The 12,852-nt window shown below is 38.5% G+C and overlaps 1 protein-coding gene across 1 annotated transcript in view; it reads left to right on the forward strand.

The window, feature by feature from the left end:
- Positions 1-12,852, forward strand: part of LOC142749969 (atrial natriuretic peptide receptor 1-like) — a 140,538-nt gene that overhangs the window by 46,615 nt on the left and 81,071 nt on the right. Inside the window, exons 4-6 of the mRNA XM_075858656.1 lie at positions 9,314-9,437; positions 9,583-9,687; positions 11,695-11,797. Coding sequence (XP_075714771.1) covers positions 9,314-9,437; positions 9,583-9,687; positions 11,695-11,797 — 332 coding nt within the window. The remainder of the gene's footprint in view (positions 1-9,313; positions 9,438-9,582; positions 9,688-11,694; positions 11,798-12,852) is intronic.

Raw genomic sequence — 12,852 nt, forward strand, 5'->3', positions numbered from 1 at the left:
TTCATTCCCAGCCCAATTCAAATAAGTTCTGTGAAAAAACTATGGGGTCAAAATGGTCACAACACCCATAAATGAATTCCTTGAGGGGTGTAGTTTCCAAAATGGGGTCATTTGTGGTTGGTTTCTATTGCTTTGATACCTCTGGGGCTCTGCAAATGCGACATGGCACCCGAAAACCAATCCAGCAAAATCTGTACTCCAAAGAACACACAGCGCTCCTTTCCTTCTGAGCCCTCCCATGGGCCCAAACGGCAGTTTATCACCACAAATGGGGTATTGCCGCACTCAGGATAAATTGGGCAACAAAATGGAGTATTTTATTTCTTGTGAAAATAAGAATTTTTGAGCTAAAATGACATATTATTGGAAAAAATATATATTTTTTGAATTCCCAGCCCAATTCAAATAAGTTCTGTGAAGAAACTATGGAGTCTAAATGGTCACATTACCCATAAATGAATTCCTTGAGGGGTGTAGTTTCCAAAATGGGGTCACTTCTGGTGGGTTTCCATTGCTTTGATAACTCTGGGGCTCTGCAAATGCGACATGGCACCCGAAAACCAAACCAGCAAAATCTGTACTCCAAAGAACACACAGCGCTCCTTCCCTTCTGAGGCCTCCCATGGGCCCAAACGGCAGTTTATTGCCACAAATGGGGTATTGATGCACTCAGGACAAATTGGGCAACAAAATTGAGTATTTTGTTCCCTGTGAAAATAAGAAATTTTGGTAAAAAATTACATCTTATTGGAAAAAATGTCATTTTTTTTAATGTCACAGCCCAATTGAAATAGGTGCTGTGAAAAAACTGTGTGGTCAAAATGCTAACAACAACCATAAATGAATTCCTTGAGGGGTGTAGTTTCCAAAATGGGGTCACTTTTGGTGGGTTTCCATTGCTTTGATACCGCTGAGGCTCTGCAAATGCGACATGGCACCCGAAAACCAATCCAACAAAATCTGGACTCCAACAAACATATAGCGCTCCTTTCCTTCTGAGCCCTCCCATGGGCCCAAACGGCAGTTTATCACCACAAATGGAGTATTGCCACACTAAGGACAAATTGGGCAACAAAATGGGGTATTTTGTTCCCTGTGAAAATAAGAAATTTTGATCACAAATGACATTTTATTGGAAAAAATGACATTTTTTTCATTTCAGAGCCCAATTCAAATACGTGCTGTGAAAAAACTGTGCGGTCAAAATGGTAACAACAACCCTAAATGAATTCCTTGAGGGGTGTAGTTTCCAAAATGGGGTCACTATTGGGGGATTCCTACTGTTTTGGCACCTCAACACCTCTTCAAACCTGGCATGCTGCCTAAAATATATTCTAATAAAAAAAGAGGACTCAAAATGCACTAGGTGCTTCTTTGCTTCTAGGGTTTGTGTTTTAGTCCACGAGCGCAGTAGGGCCACATGTGGGACATTTCTAAAAACTGCAGAATCTGGACAATACATATTTAGTAGTGTTTCTCTGTTAAAACCTTCTGTGTTACTGAAAAAAAAATGAATAAAATTGAAATTCAGCAAGAAAAATGAAATTTGCAAATTTCACCTCCACTTTGCTTTAATTCCTGTGAAATGCCTGAAGGGTTAAAAAACTTTATAACTGCTGTTTTGAATACTTTGAGGGGTCTAGTTTTTAAAATGGGGTGTTTTATCAGGGTTTCTAATACATAGGCCCCACAAAGCCACTTCAGAACTCAAGAGGTACCTTAAAAAAAAGGCTTTTGAAATTTTCTTAAAAATATGAGAAATTGCTGTTTATGTTCTAAGCCTTGTAACGTCCAAGAAAAATAAAAGAATGTTCAAAAAACGATGCCAATCTAAAGTAGACATATGGGAAATGTGAACTAGTAACTATTTTGGGTGGTATAACCGTCTGTTTTACAAGCAGATCCATTTAAATTCTGAAAAATGCAATTTTTTCAAAATTTTCTCTACATTTTGCAATTTTTCACCAATAAACACTGAATATATCGACCACATTTTACCACGAACATGAAGCCCAATGTGTCACGAGAAAACAATCTCAGAATCGCTTGGGTAGGTTTAAGCATTCCGACGTTATTACCACATAAAGTGAAATATGTCAGATTTGAAAAATGGGCTCTGAGCCTTAAGGCCCAAACTAGGCTGCGTCCTTAAGGGGTTAAGAAGCTTTTGGAGCTCAAATTTTGCTGGAATGGTTTTTGGTGCCATGTTGCCTTTGCAAAGCCTCTCAGGGACAAAAACAGTGGAAACCCGCCAAAAGTGACCCCATTTTGTAAACGACACCACTTATGGAATTTATCTAGGGGTATAGTGAGCATTTTGACCCCACAGATTTTTTTGCAGTATTAATTGGAATTAGGCTGTAAAAATGAAAATCTAAATTTTTTCCCATAAAATGTAGTTTTAGCTTAGATTTTGTTCATTTTCACAAGGGCTAAAGGAGAAAAAGCACCTCAAAATTTTGTAAAGCAATTTCTCCTGAGCACAGCAATACCCCCATATGTGGACATAAATTTCTGTTCGTACCCACGGCAGGGCTTAGAAGGAAAAGAGCGTTATATGGCTTTTGGAGCTTAAATTTAGCTGGAATGGTTTGCGGTGCCATGTCACATTTGCAAATGACCAAATCAGTGGAAACCCCCCCAAAAGTAACCCCATTTGGTAAACCACCCCTGAAGGAATTTATTGAGGGGTATAAAATGTGGAAATTTTAAATTTTTACAAGAAATAAAGGAGAAAATGCACCCCAACATTTGAAAAGCAATTTCTCCTGATTACGGCAATACCCCATATGTGGTAATGAACTGCTGTTTGGACACACGGCGGGGCTCAGGAGGGAAGGAGCGACATTTGGCTTTTGAAGCTCAAGTTTTGCTAGAATAGTTTTTGGGTGTCATGTCGCACTTGCAAAGCTACTGAGGGACCGAAACAGTGGAAACACTCCAAAAGTTACCCCATTTTGGAAACGAAAGCTCTCAAACAATTTATCGAGTGGTATAGTTAGCATTTAGACCCCACAAGTTTTTTGCTGAATTTAGTGGAGTTAGGCTGTGAAAATTAATATCAACATTTTTTACACCAAAATGTTACATTTGTTAATTTCCACAAGGGATAAAGGAGAAAGATATCAGTATGAGACTAGACATGGACCGCACATCCACTAGTAATACATTGATCTATAGCTGCTGGGCAAAAATTTATAAACATGAACGAGGTTCTTTGTTAACATTTTGATCAAATTGTATAAGCCCACTTGCCACTTCACGGCGACCTCTCAAAAAGTGGGTCCCTACTCTACTAGTTGCAGCAACGCATGGCGGTTGCTGCCACTGCAAAACCACTCCTGCAGAGGGAGCAGCCCAGGGGCCCACGAGCACCCATGCTGCCAGGCCACGCCAAGCCTCCTTGGCTCTGAGCCACCCCCCCCCCACAAGTGCAGCACCACAGCGACAGACACAACCACATAGTACCACAACATGTGAACAGATTGAACAAGCTCACCTTTCCATGTGCTCCTGTGCTCTGAGGTCAAATAGTAAAACAAACCCCAAATTAGTGACCCCTATCCTGGAAACTACACCCCATAGAGCATATTAAAGGATGTGGTGAGCATTTTGACCCCACGTGTTTTTTCATTAGAAATTAATGTGTAGCGGATGGTGCAAAGTAAAAATTGCAATTTTCCACTGATATGCCATTTTAGTGCAAAATATGTTGTGCCCAGTTTGTGCCACTGAAGACAAATACCTCATAAAATTTTAAGCAGGTTCTACCGGGTATGGCGATGCCATATATGTGGAAGTAAACTGCTGTTTAGGCACGCTGTCGGGTTCAGAAGGGAGGGAACGCAGATTTTGCTTGGCAGTTGTTCTGTTTGGGGTTTTGCTGATATTTCAGTTTATAATGTGGGGGCATATGTAAGCTGTGTGGAGTACATCAGGGTATAATAAGAGGGTGCAGGAAAAAGAAAGAAAGGATCCAGCGATGTATAATAAATGTGGGGAAACTCTGTTTCCACTTTTATTAGATGTGAACAATTAATAGCGAACACAGGAAGAGTAACAAGGTGGTTAGAATGGCAAATAAATAGAAGCCTTAATAAGAGGGTATAATAATGCAGTAAATAAATAATAATTCATAGATGTGGCCTGTGTCGCACTAATAAATGGCGCCCGATCTTATCCGCTTTTGGAACACTCCGCACATTTTGCGCCGCTATATTCTGAGAGCCAGAACTTCTTTATTTTTTTCCCCACTGGAGCTGTGTGAGGGCTTATTTGTTGCGGGACAATCTATTTTCATTGGTACCATTTTGGGGTACATGCTTTTTTTTTTTTTTTATCACTTTTTATTCCATTTTTTTGGCAAGCAAGGTGACCAAAAACAAGCAATTCTGACAATGTTGCTTAGTCTTTTTTTTTTTTTTACAGTGTTCGACATGGGCTATAAATGATCATTTTACTTTATTCTGTGGGTCGATCTGATTACGGCGATACCATATGCATATGTTTTTTTTATATATTTGACAGCGTTTGCGCAATAAATGTAAAAACTTGTTTTTTTAAATAATACATTTTTTGTGTCACCATATTCTGAGAGCCATAACTTTTTTATTTTTCATCAAAAAGCTGTGTAAGGGCTTATTATTTGCAGGGCGGGTTGTAGTTTTTAGTGGTAATATTTTGGGGTACATGCGACTTTTTGATCACTTTTTATTCTATGTTTTGTAAAAGGTGGTGACTAAAAAATAGCGATTCTAGCATTGTTTTTTATTTTTTGCGGTGTTCACCGTGTGGGAAAAATAAGATTATAGTTTTACAGTTTGGGTTGATACCAAATATGTGTACTTTTTTTTTAACGGTTTTATTTTTTTCCTATAATTAAAAGACTTATTATAAGAAAAAAGGTAGTGTTTTTTTTAACTTTTTTTACACTATTATTCAACATTTTTAATAACTTTTTTTTGTCCCACTAAGCGACTTGAAGGCCTGCACCTCTGATCTTTAGGGAAGATTCACACGTAGTGTTTTCAGCCGAAAAATGGCAAAAAAATTGGAAGCAGAACGCCTACAAACATCTGCCCATTGATTTCAATGGGAAATACGGCGTTCTGTTCCGACCGAGCGTTTTCTACGCAGCCGTTTTGAAAAACGGCCGCGTAAAAAACGGCCACGAAAAAGAAGTGCATGTCACTTCTTCAGCCATTTTTGGAGCCGTCTTTCAAATACTCTATAGAAATACAGCTACAAAAACGGCCGTTAAAAACGCAGCAAAAAACGCGAAATTTGATTAAAAAACTTCTGAAAATCAGGATAATAGGCTTGCTGACAGCTCTAATGCATTGCACTATGTGGGTAGTGCAATCTATTAGGGTACGTTCACACGCAGTGAGCAAAAACGTCTGAAAACACGGAGCTGTTTTCAGGCGAAACCAGCTCCTGATTTTCAGAAGTTTTTGTAGCAACTCGCGTTTTTCGCTTCGTTTTTTACGCCCGTTTTTGGAGATGTTTTTCAATGGAGTCAATGAAAAACGCCTCCAAAAACGTCCCAAGAACTGTCCTGCACTTCTTCTGACGAGCCGTTATTTTACGCGCCGTATTTTGACAGCGATGCGTAAAATAAAGGCTCATGGGAACAGAATATCGTATTTCCCATTGAAAGCAATGGGCAGATGTTTGTAGGCGTATTAGGGGCATTTTTTCAGGTGTAATTCGAGGCGTAAAACGCCCGATTTACGTCTGAAAATAAGCCGTGTGAACATACCCTTATACATTACACTACCCACGTAGTGTAATGCATTAGAACTGTCAGTTATTCACTGACGGCAAGCCTATTAGGCCCCGCCTCTGGGCGGGACCTAATGGCCTTCCATACGTAGCAGACCAGGAGGCCATTGTTAGGCCTCCGGTTGCCATAGCAACAATCAGCAACCCTGGGATTACATGCATAGTGATAAAATTATTAAAAATACTAATACCACTGAGGTGGTGGTCAATTAACCTGGAATATATATATATATATATATATATATATATATATATATATATATATGGTCACAACAGAATATAAATGCTAAGACATAAGTAAAATGTCAAACGCAAGTACAAAAATATCAAGTAACTAGGGTATATATTAGTAGCAAGTAAGGTTTTAGACCCAGAATAGGGTATAAGAGCCCAAGACAATTATAGTCACCACAGTAACACTATGCATGTAATCCCAGGGTTGCTGATTGTTGCTATGGCAACCGGAGGCCTAACAATTTTCAGTCCAAAATGAGAATACCAGTAAACGTATACCATTTACACACAATACAAGTCCAAAATGTTAGATACAATATATCTTTATTAGATCAAAATAAATGACAAAGTCGGACATAGTGTTACTGTGGTGACTATAATTGTCTTGGGCTCTTATACCCTATTCTGGGTCTAAAACCTTACTTGCTACTAATATATACCCTAGTTACTTGATATTTTTGTACTTGCGTTTGACATTTTACTTATGTCTTAGCATTTATATTCTGTTGTGACCATATATATATATATATATATATATATATATATATATATATATATATATATATTCCAGGTTAATTGACCACCACCTCAGTGGTATTAGTATTTTTAATAATTTTATTGAGACAGCTTTGTCATTTATTTTGATCTAATAAAGATATATTGTATCTAACATTTTGGACTTGTATTGTGTGTAAATGGTATACGTTTACTGGTATTCTCCAATGGGTTGCCATGGCAGCCGGGGGCCTAACAAAGGCCCCCAGGCCTGCCCTGGCTATATGCCTATTAGGTCGTGCCAGAGGCACGTCCTAATAGATTGCCTGTCAGTTTTATACTAACAGGCAATAATGCTGGGGTATACTAAGTATACCAAACCATTATATAAGCGATCAAAAGATCGCAAAGTGAAGTCCCCCTATACGGAGCAGTTTTCAAGGGAAAACAGCTCCTGATTTTCAGCCATTTTTTAAGCGTTTTTCACAGCTTTTATTAGCTGCTCCGGCTGCCTCCGGGCATTGGATGTCCGTGCTGGAAGTAGATGGTTCCGGTCACAGCACAGCGGCCCTGTTGCAGTACTGCAGCTCTGCTCCTTTTCAAATAAATAGGAGCCGAGTTGCAGTACTGCAACACGGCCGCTATACAGTGTACGGAGCCATCTGCTTCTGGCACTGAACACTGCATAACATCCAGTGCCCGTAGGCAGCCGGAGCAGCTAATCGGTGTGGGGTGCGGGTGTCGGACCCCACTGATCATATACTGATGGCCTATGGACAATCAGCACACGTTTTTTCAGCCAGTATCGGGCAATCTAAAAGCACCTTTGATAAATATTTCAAAGTAGCGGTTGTCATAAGTTAGAAAGGAGAGATAAGCATGGCAGCAATGCCTTCCTGTGTACCTTTTTACCTAATAATCATTCTTTAAGGGGAAATCCATTCAAAGTGATCTGATGAGTCACATACATGAGACCACATTGCTGTAGTCTGTAATCTTAGCCTACCTTTGATTTCCAAACAGAAAGGGCCCTATTGTGTGCCTAACCCATATTGGCACGCTTTACTGATTTCAGCTACTTGATATCTGACAAAAATTTATAAGCTGCACATTAGTGACCGTGCATAGAATATTGTGTAAGAAGCATTTTTCTATAAAATAAAAACTCATTAGTTTATATAGGTTTATAAGTTGCCATCTCCTGTCTAGTTGTCAAAATTGGCACCCAAGGTGGGTGACCTGAAGGGATATCATATCTATCTATGTAGGCACACAAGAGTGGGAAATGTTTTATTGCATAACTGAGTAAAATTAGTTCAAGAATATGTGAAATCATAGTGACAACCCATATAGGAGCTGAAATAGGAAACATATTGGTTGTGAATGGATGAACATCATTTTTATTAGCTTGATAAAAGTGTACAATTCAGTCCAACATAATTGGTTTTTTTTCCATTTATTAATTTTTTTTGTTTTTTTCTTTAGCATAGGATAAAATGCTTTTTAGTACTAACCCAAATAGGGAGTACACACAGTAAGTGTTACAGTCCTCATTCACATTAAATGTATATACTACACCAAGAATAAGATAGTGCTGGACCCAATTAATGATCCAAGTTCATCTTTATTGATTCATCAAAAAATGTATAAAAACTATTATTAAAAAGAGTACAAAAAAAACAAAGACAATTGTTGAACAGAACAATATCATGAAGCTAAGCAAATACTAAACTGACATATAGACCAGAAATTAGACGCCAGAGTAATAAAGACACATATGAAGTGCATAATGCAAAAACAACTATAGACAGTATCCACAGACGGTTAATTAACAGATGCTGTGCTGCGAATATAGACTCACAATTAATCTGCACGGTTTGATAAGATACCTGCATGTCGTTACAATATGTATGTGGACCCACTGGGCCACTACGCCGTAACAGAGCAGTTGCTGATCAACACAGTCCGTGAGAGTCAGTAATGCTAAACATCCTGGAAGGTCAGAAGTGGGTAAATGTCAGAGAGTCAGTGGGAAGTAGGCCTGTGCAGGACGATGAAGTGAGGCCAGGGCTCCGGACTGGAGTAGTGCAGTCGTCTTAGACACTGGATTTAGCTAGGACACTGGACTGGAGTAGTGCAGTCGTCTCGGATACTGGACTTAGCTAGGAAACCGGACTGGAGTCTTGCAGTCATCTCGGACACTCGGATTGGCACAGGCACCGGACACAGATGATGAAGTCGTCTTGGGACACTCTGTTTGGCACAGGCACCGGACACAGATGGTGAAGTCGTCTTGGATACCCGACTTGGGCACTGGAACTAAACGCAAATACTGGATACGGTGGTGTGCGCGCCGACCTTTTAAGACCAGGGAAGAGTGCGCGCGTGTGCTCTCACCCTAGGGGAAACAGCGGGAAGAGACAGCAGTGTGTGCCGGCGTCTCTGAGGGAGAAAACGCTGGCAAGTCCTGGGAGACCTGTGGTTGCCGGTAAGTGGGGAATGCCGGCAGTCAGGCGACTGCGGGTATTACACATAACAAGTGAATAGTGCAAAAACAGGTCGATAAAAACATCCACAAGGGTAAATTACCAAATTTTTTTAGCCAATCAAAGAAGTTAGATAACAAGAAGCAAGTGCAAATGATAAAGTCTGGACTTCACCCACCAACCCAAGTCACGTTTCACCAACGGCTTCGTTTGACCCCATTAATTTGGTCTGGCACTATCTTCTTTTTTGGTGTAATAATGAGAGCTACTAGAGTACAATCCAATGTGAGCATTTATTTTTGTATCTGAATAAGAGATGTCGAGTCGGCAAAAAGATTTTGTGAGGAGCAAGAATGCCCAGCAAATTGGAAAGATGCAAATGGAGAAAACTGCTGTATCCATCATGCTAATATCCACTCCTGCCCCGTGTCTTTTATGGTAAGTACTGTACACCTAACTATTGTCTGATGGTCCAGAATTCTCAGACAACTGTCAAAAATTGGTCTATCTTTTTCTTTACCTTTTATATAACTAATTCAAGTGACATTTTTTTAGCTCTAAAATGTTTATTTCTTTCATTCAGGGAAAAGGTGGAATTTGTGGCCCATGGATACCAGATGATGGACAGATATTCACACATACCTTATCTACCTCTGGACAAATGACACAAGGGAACTGGTCTGCAGAGGTATATTGCTAGAGAACATATTTTTGTTACTTTTAGATAAATATGGCCAATTGTGTTGCCATATACTATATGGGGGCAATGCCACAGTAGAACAGATAATTTGAATCTTTGAATACATTCTGTCTTATATATGGTTATAGTTTAGACAGCCACTCACCTGGAATATACAGTAGTTACTTTATTATTTATTTCGAGATCCAGACAGGTAACAGAAAATCCAACACCCATATCACTCATGTGAAAAAGTAACCACCCCATTAAACTTAATAACTGGTAGTACCATGTTTAGAAGCAATTATTACTACAAAACACTTCATATCATTTTATACCAATTTTTCACAACACTGCTGAATCTAAACTTCACTGTATAATGAACCTTACCATGACATTGAAATAGTCATCACACATTTCCTCCATCAACCCAATGTCATTATCAAAAGAAATTCCAGAAGACATTGGAAAAGTCTTGAAAAGATTGCAAAACTGCCCTAATGCTCGCAAATTCTACCAAATCACAGTGAAAACCATTAAGTCCATAGGGAGAAGACTTAGAACAGTGGTTTGCCTTCCCAATATTGGTCGGCCTGTTAGAATGACTCAAAGGGTGCAGTGACAACATCCAGGAAGTCACAAAACATCTCAAAAGAACATCTTTATCTAAGGTCAGCCTTCAAGATTTTAAAATATGAACCTTGACTGAATAGAATTAGAATATGGGAGAATAGCAACATGCAAATCACCACTATTCAAGAGTAACATCAATATCTGTCAAGAATGATCTCCAAGCAATTGGGAATAATGTTCTATGGACAGATGAATCAAACGTGGAACTTTTTGGACAACACAGATCCTGTTTATCTGCCATGAAGCAAATAAAGTATTTCTGAGTAAGACCCTAATACCAATAGTCAGACGAGGTGGACTAGTTTGTTAGTGTGGGAAAGCTTTGCTCACAGTGGAAAACTTACGAGTAACCATAAGTTCTCGAAAAAAAGAGAATGTCTATTCATTTGTCCATAAACTGCCATGAGTCATAATATTTTATTTTAAATGGAGTTTAATTTACGACTACGTTCTGTCCCCTACTCTAGATACAACACTAGCAGTTTTTTCTTTTTTTGATTCGGAAGCAAGTCCTTCAATGTTTGAATGACGAAATAGACAAATCAGTTTCCTACTAAATGTCAATGTATTTCTCTCTTCTCAGAGCAGACATACTTTTCTCACTAGGAACATTACTACACAACTCACCCCCTTACAAAAAAAAACAAAAACAACAATTGCTGTATTTCCTAGGGTACCTGCTATAACCGAATTGCTAATATTTCTGAATGCAAACCTAAATTCGTAAATATACAGAACCAGCACAGAGACTCCCAAACAAGTTTAGTAAATTCCAGCAGTACTGTATAAACATTACTGCTTCTTGTTCTGCATATTTGTCTCTTGTTATTTTCCCCTCGTATCTTACTATTATAATTTTTTTATTTATTTTACAATTGTCTTGTGAACTATAGAGAATATTGAGATGTAAACATGAATTTTAATTAGCAATTTTTTCATTTTGACAATGGATGTTCTTCTGTTCAAATGATAAATTTATCAAATGAGACACTTTAATTCACAAAATCTAAGATTATGTTATTCATAAAGAGAGAGACCGTAGCACACGTTGTTTTTAAAGTATCAAAAGATGTAAACAAGTTTTATTTCACAATAATAAACAGCGACGTTTCGACCCAAGTGTGAAAGACCCACGCTTGGGTCGAAACGTCGCTGTTTATTATGGTGAAATAAAAGTTGTTCACGTTTTGATACTTTGAAAACAACGTGTGCTGCAGTCTTTACTTGTGTCTATTTTGGAGTTGGATTGGCTACGACTCGACACTGCTTGCACCTGTATAAAAAAAAATTCCTGATATAGTGTTTCATGAGTGTTTCTTGGGACTGTGATGTGCTGCTGATCTCTTTTTCTCTTCATAACGTTGTGTTCTCTTCAATTTGTAGGTTGTTTTAGTTCATGCTGGGGTGACTTCTTTAATTGCTCATATAAGGATTGGCAAAATGCAAGTTGCTCTTGAGGCGAAAACTTTGGTAGTACCTGTAGTAGGTATGTTATTCATTCATATACTCTGCTCTCTCCAATAGTTTGGAACAGCATTCCCTTCATTGCTGTAACTAGAAGTAAAACCAGTACATACTTACCAACATTTGAAATCCAAATTGCGGGACATCTGGATGTATCTGATGAAGAAGTTTGATATCCCTCGAAACACGTGATGCCGAAACTATTATTAATAAACATTAACATAAAGATCATCTGGGGTTCCACTACTTTGGAGACAAGTACACTCTGATTTTTCCTGTGCACGTGGTGCAAAAACAGTTATACTTTTTTAAGCAAATACTTGATCACTAAAGTACACATAGTACTCTGAAAATATGCCAAAAAAGTTACATACAGAGCTTGATACTATACATGTGGGCCACTGAATCTATTTGACACATAATAGGTTGGAAGATCAAATTCCTAAACTGATATTCCATATAATATCCAAAATTCTCCATGGTAATCTGGTCAGATGACCTGATTTATAAACTATTGGTTTGTCTGGGTTCACTCTAAATGCATCAGTTTAAACCCATTCAGTCAAAACCGGGTCCTGTACACCACAATAAAGAAAAAAAAACTGATTGAAAATCTTTTTATGCATTAGGCTTAGAAATGTGCAAATTTCCGAAAATAAATTTTGGGTCCGATTTGGTCGAACCGACCATCAGATTCGATCTAGTCAGAATAAATTTGTCGAAAATTCCCCCACAATTGCAATGAAAAGTCAAGTTTGTCACGTCAATCTTCTTCTGATCTGTAAAATGGCAGCTGCGATTTGTGTGAGACAAACCTCAAAAGTTTCGGCATCGCAGAAATCTGAAACTCTTAGGAAATTTGTAAAAATTCCATTTGTGTAAAATCGATTCGCTCATCTCTAATATCGTGTGTTCACAATTGTGTTACATCACAAATTCTGTAATATAACAGAACCCAATGGACCCCATTATAATTCAAAGGGGTCCGTTGGGCAACTGTAGTATCCGTTGTAAGATGGATCCAGGAGTGCATCATGGTTTCTGTTATAAACAAAACTACAACGCAGATGTCAACAA

The sequence above is a fragment of the Rhinoderma darwinii genome, chromosome 1, assembly GCF_050947455.1.
Source record: "Rhinoderma darwinii isolate aRhiDar2 chromosome 1, aRhiDar2.hap1, whole genome shotgun sequence".
Lineage (NCBI taxonomy): Eukaryota > Metazoa > Chordata > Amphibia > Anura > Rhinodermatidae > Rhinoderma > Rhinoderma darwinii.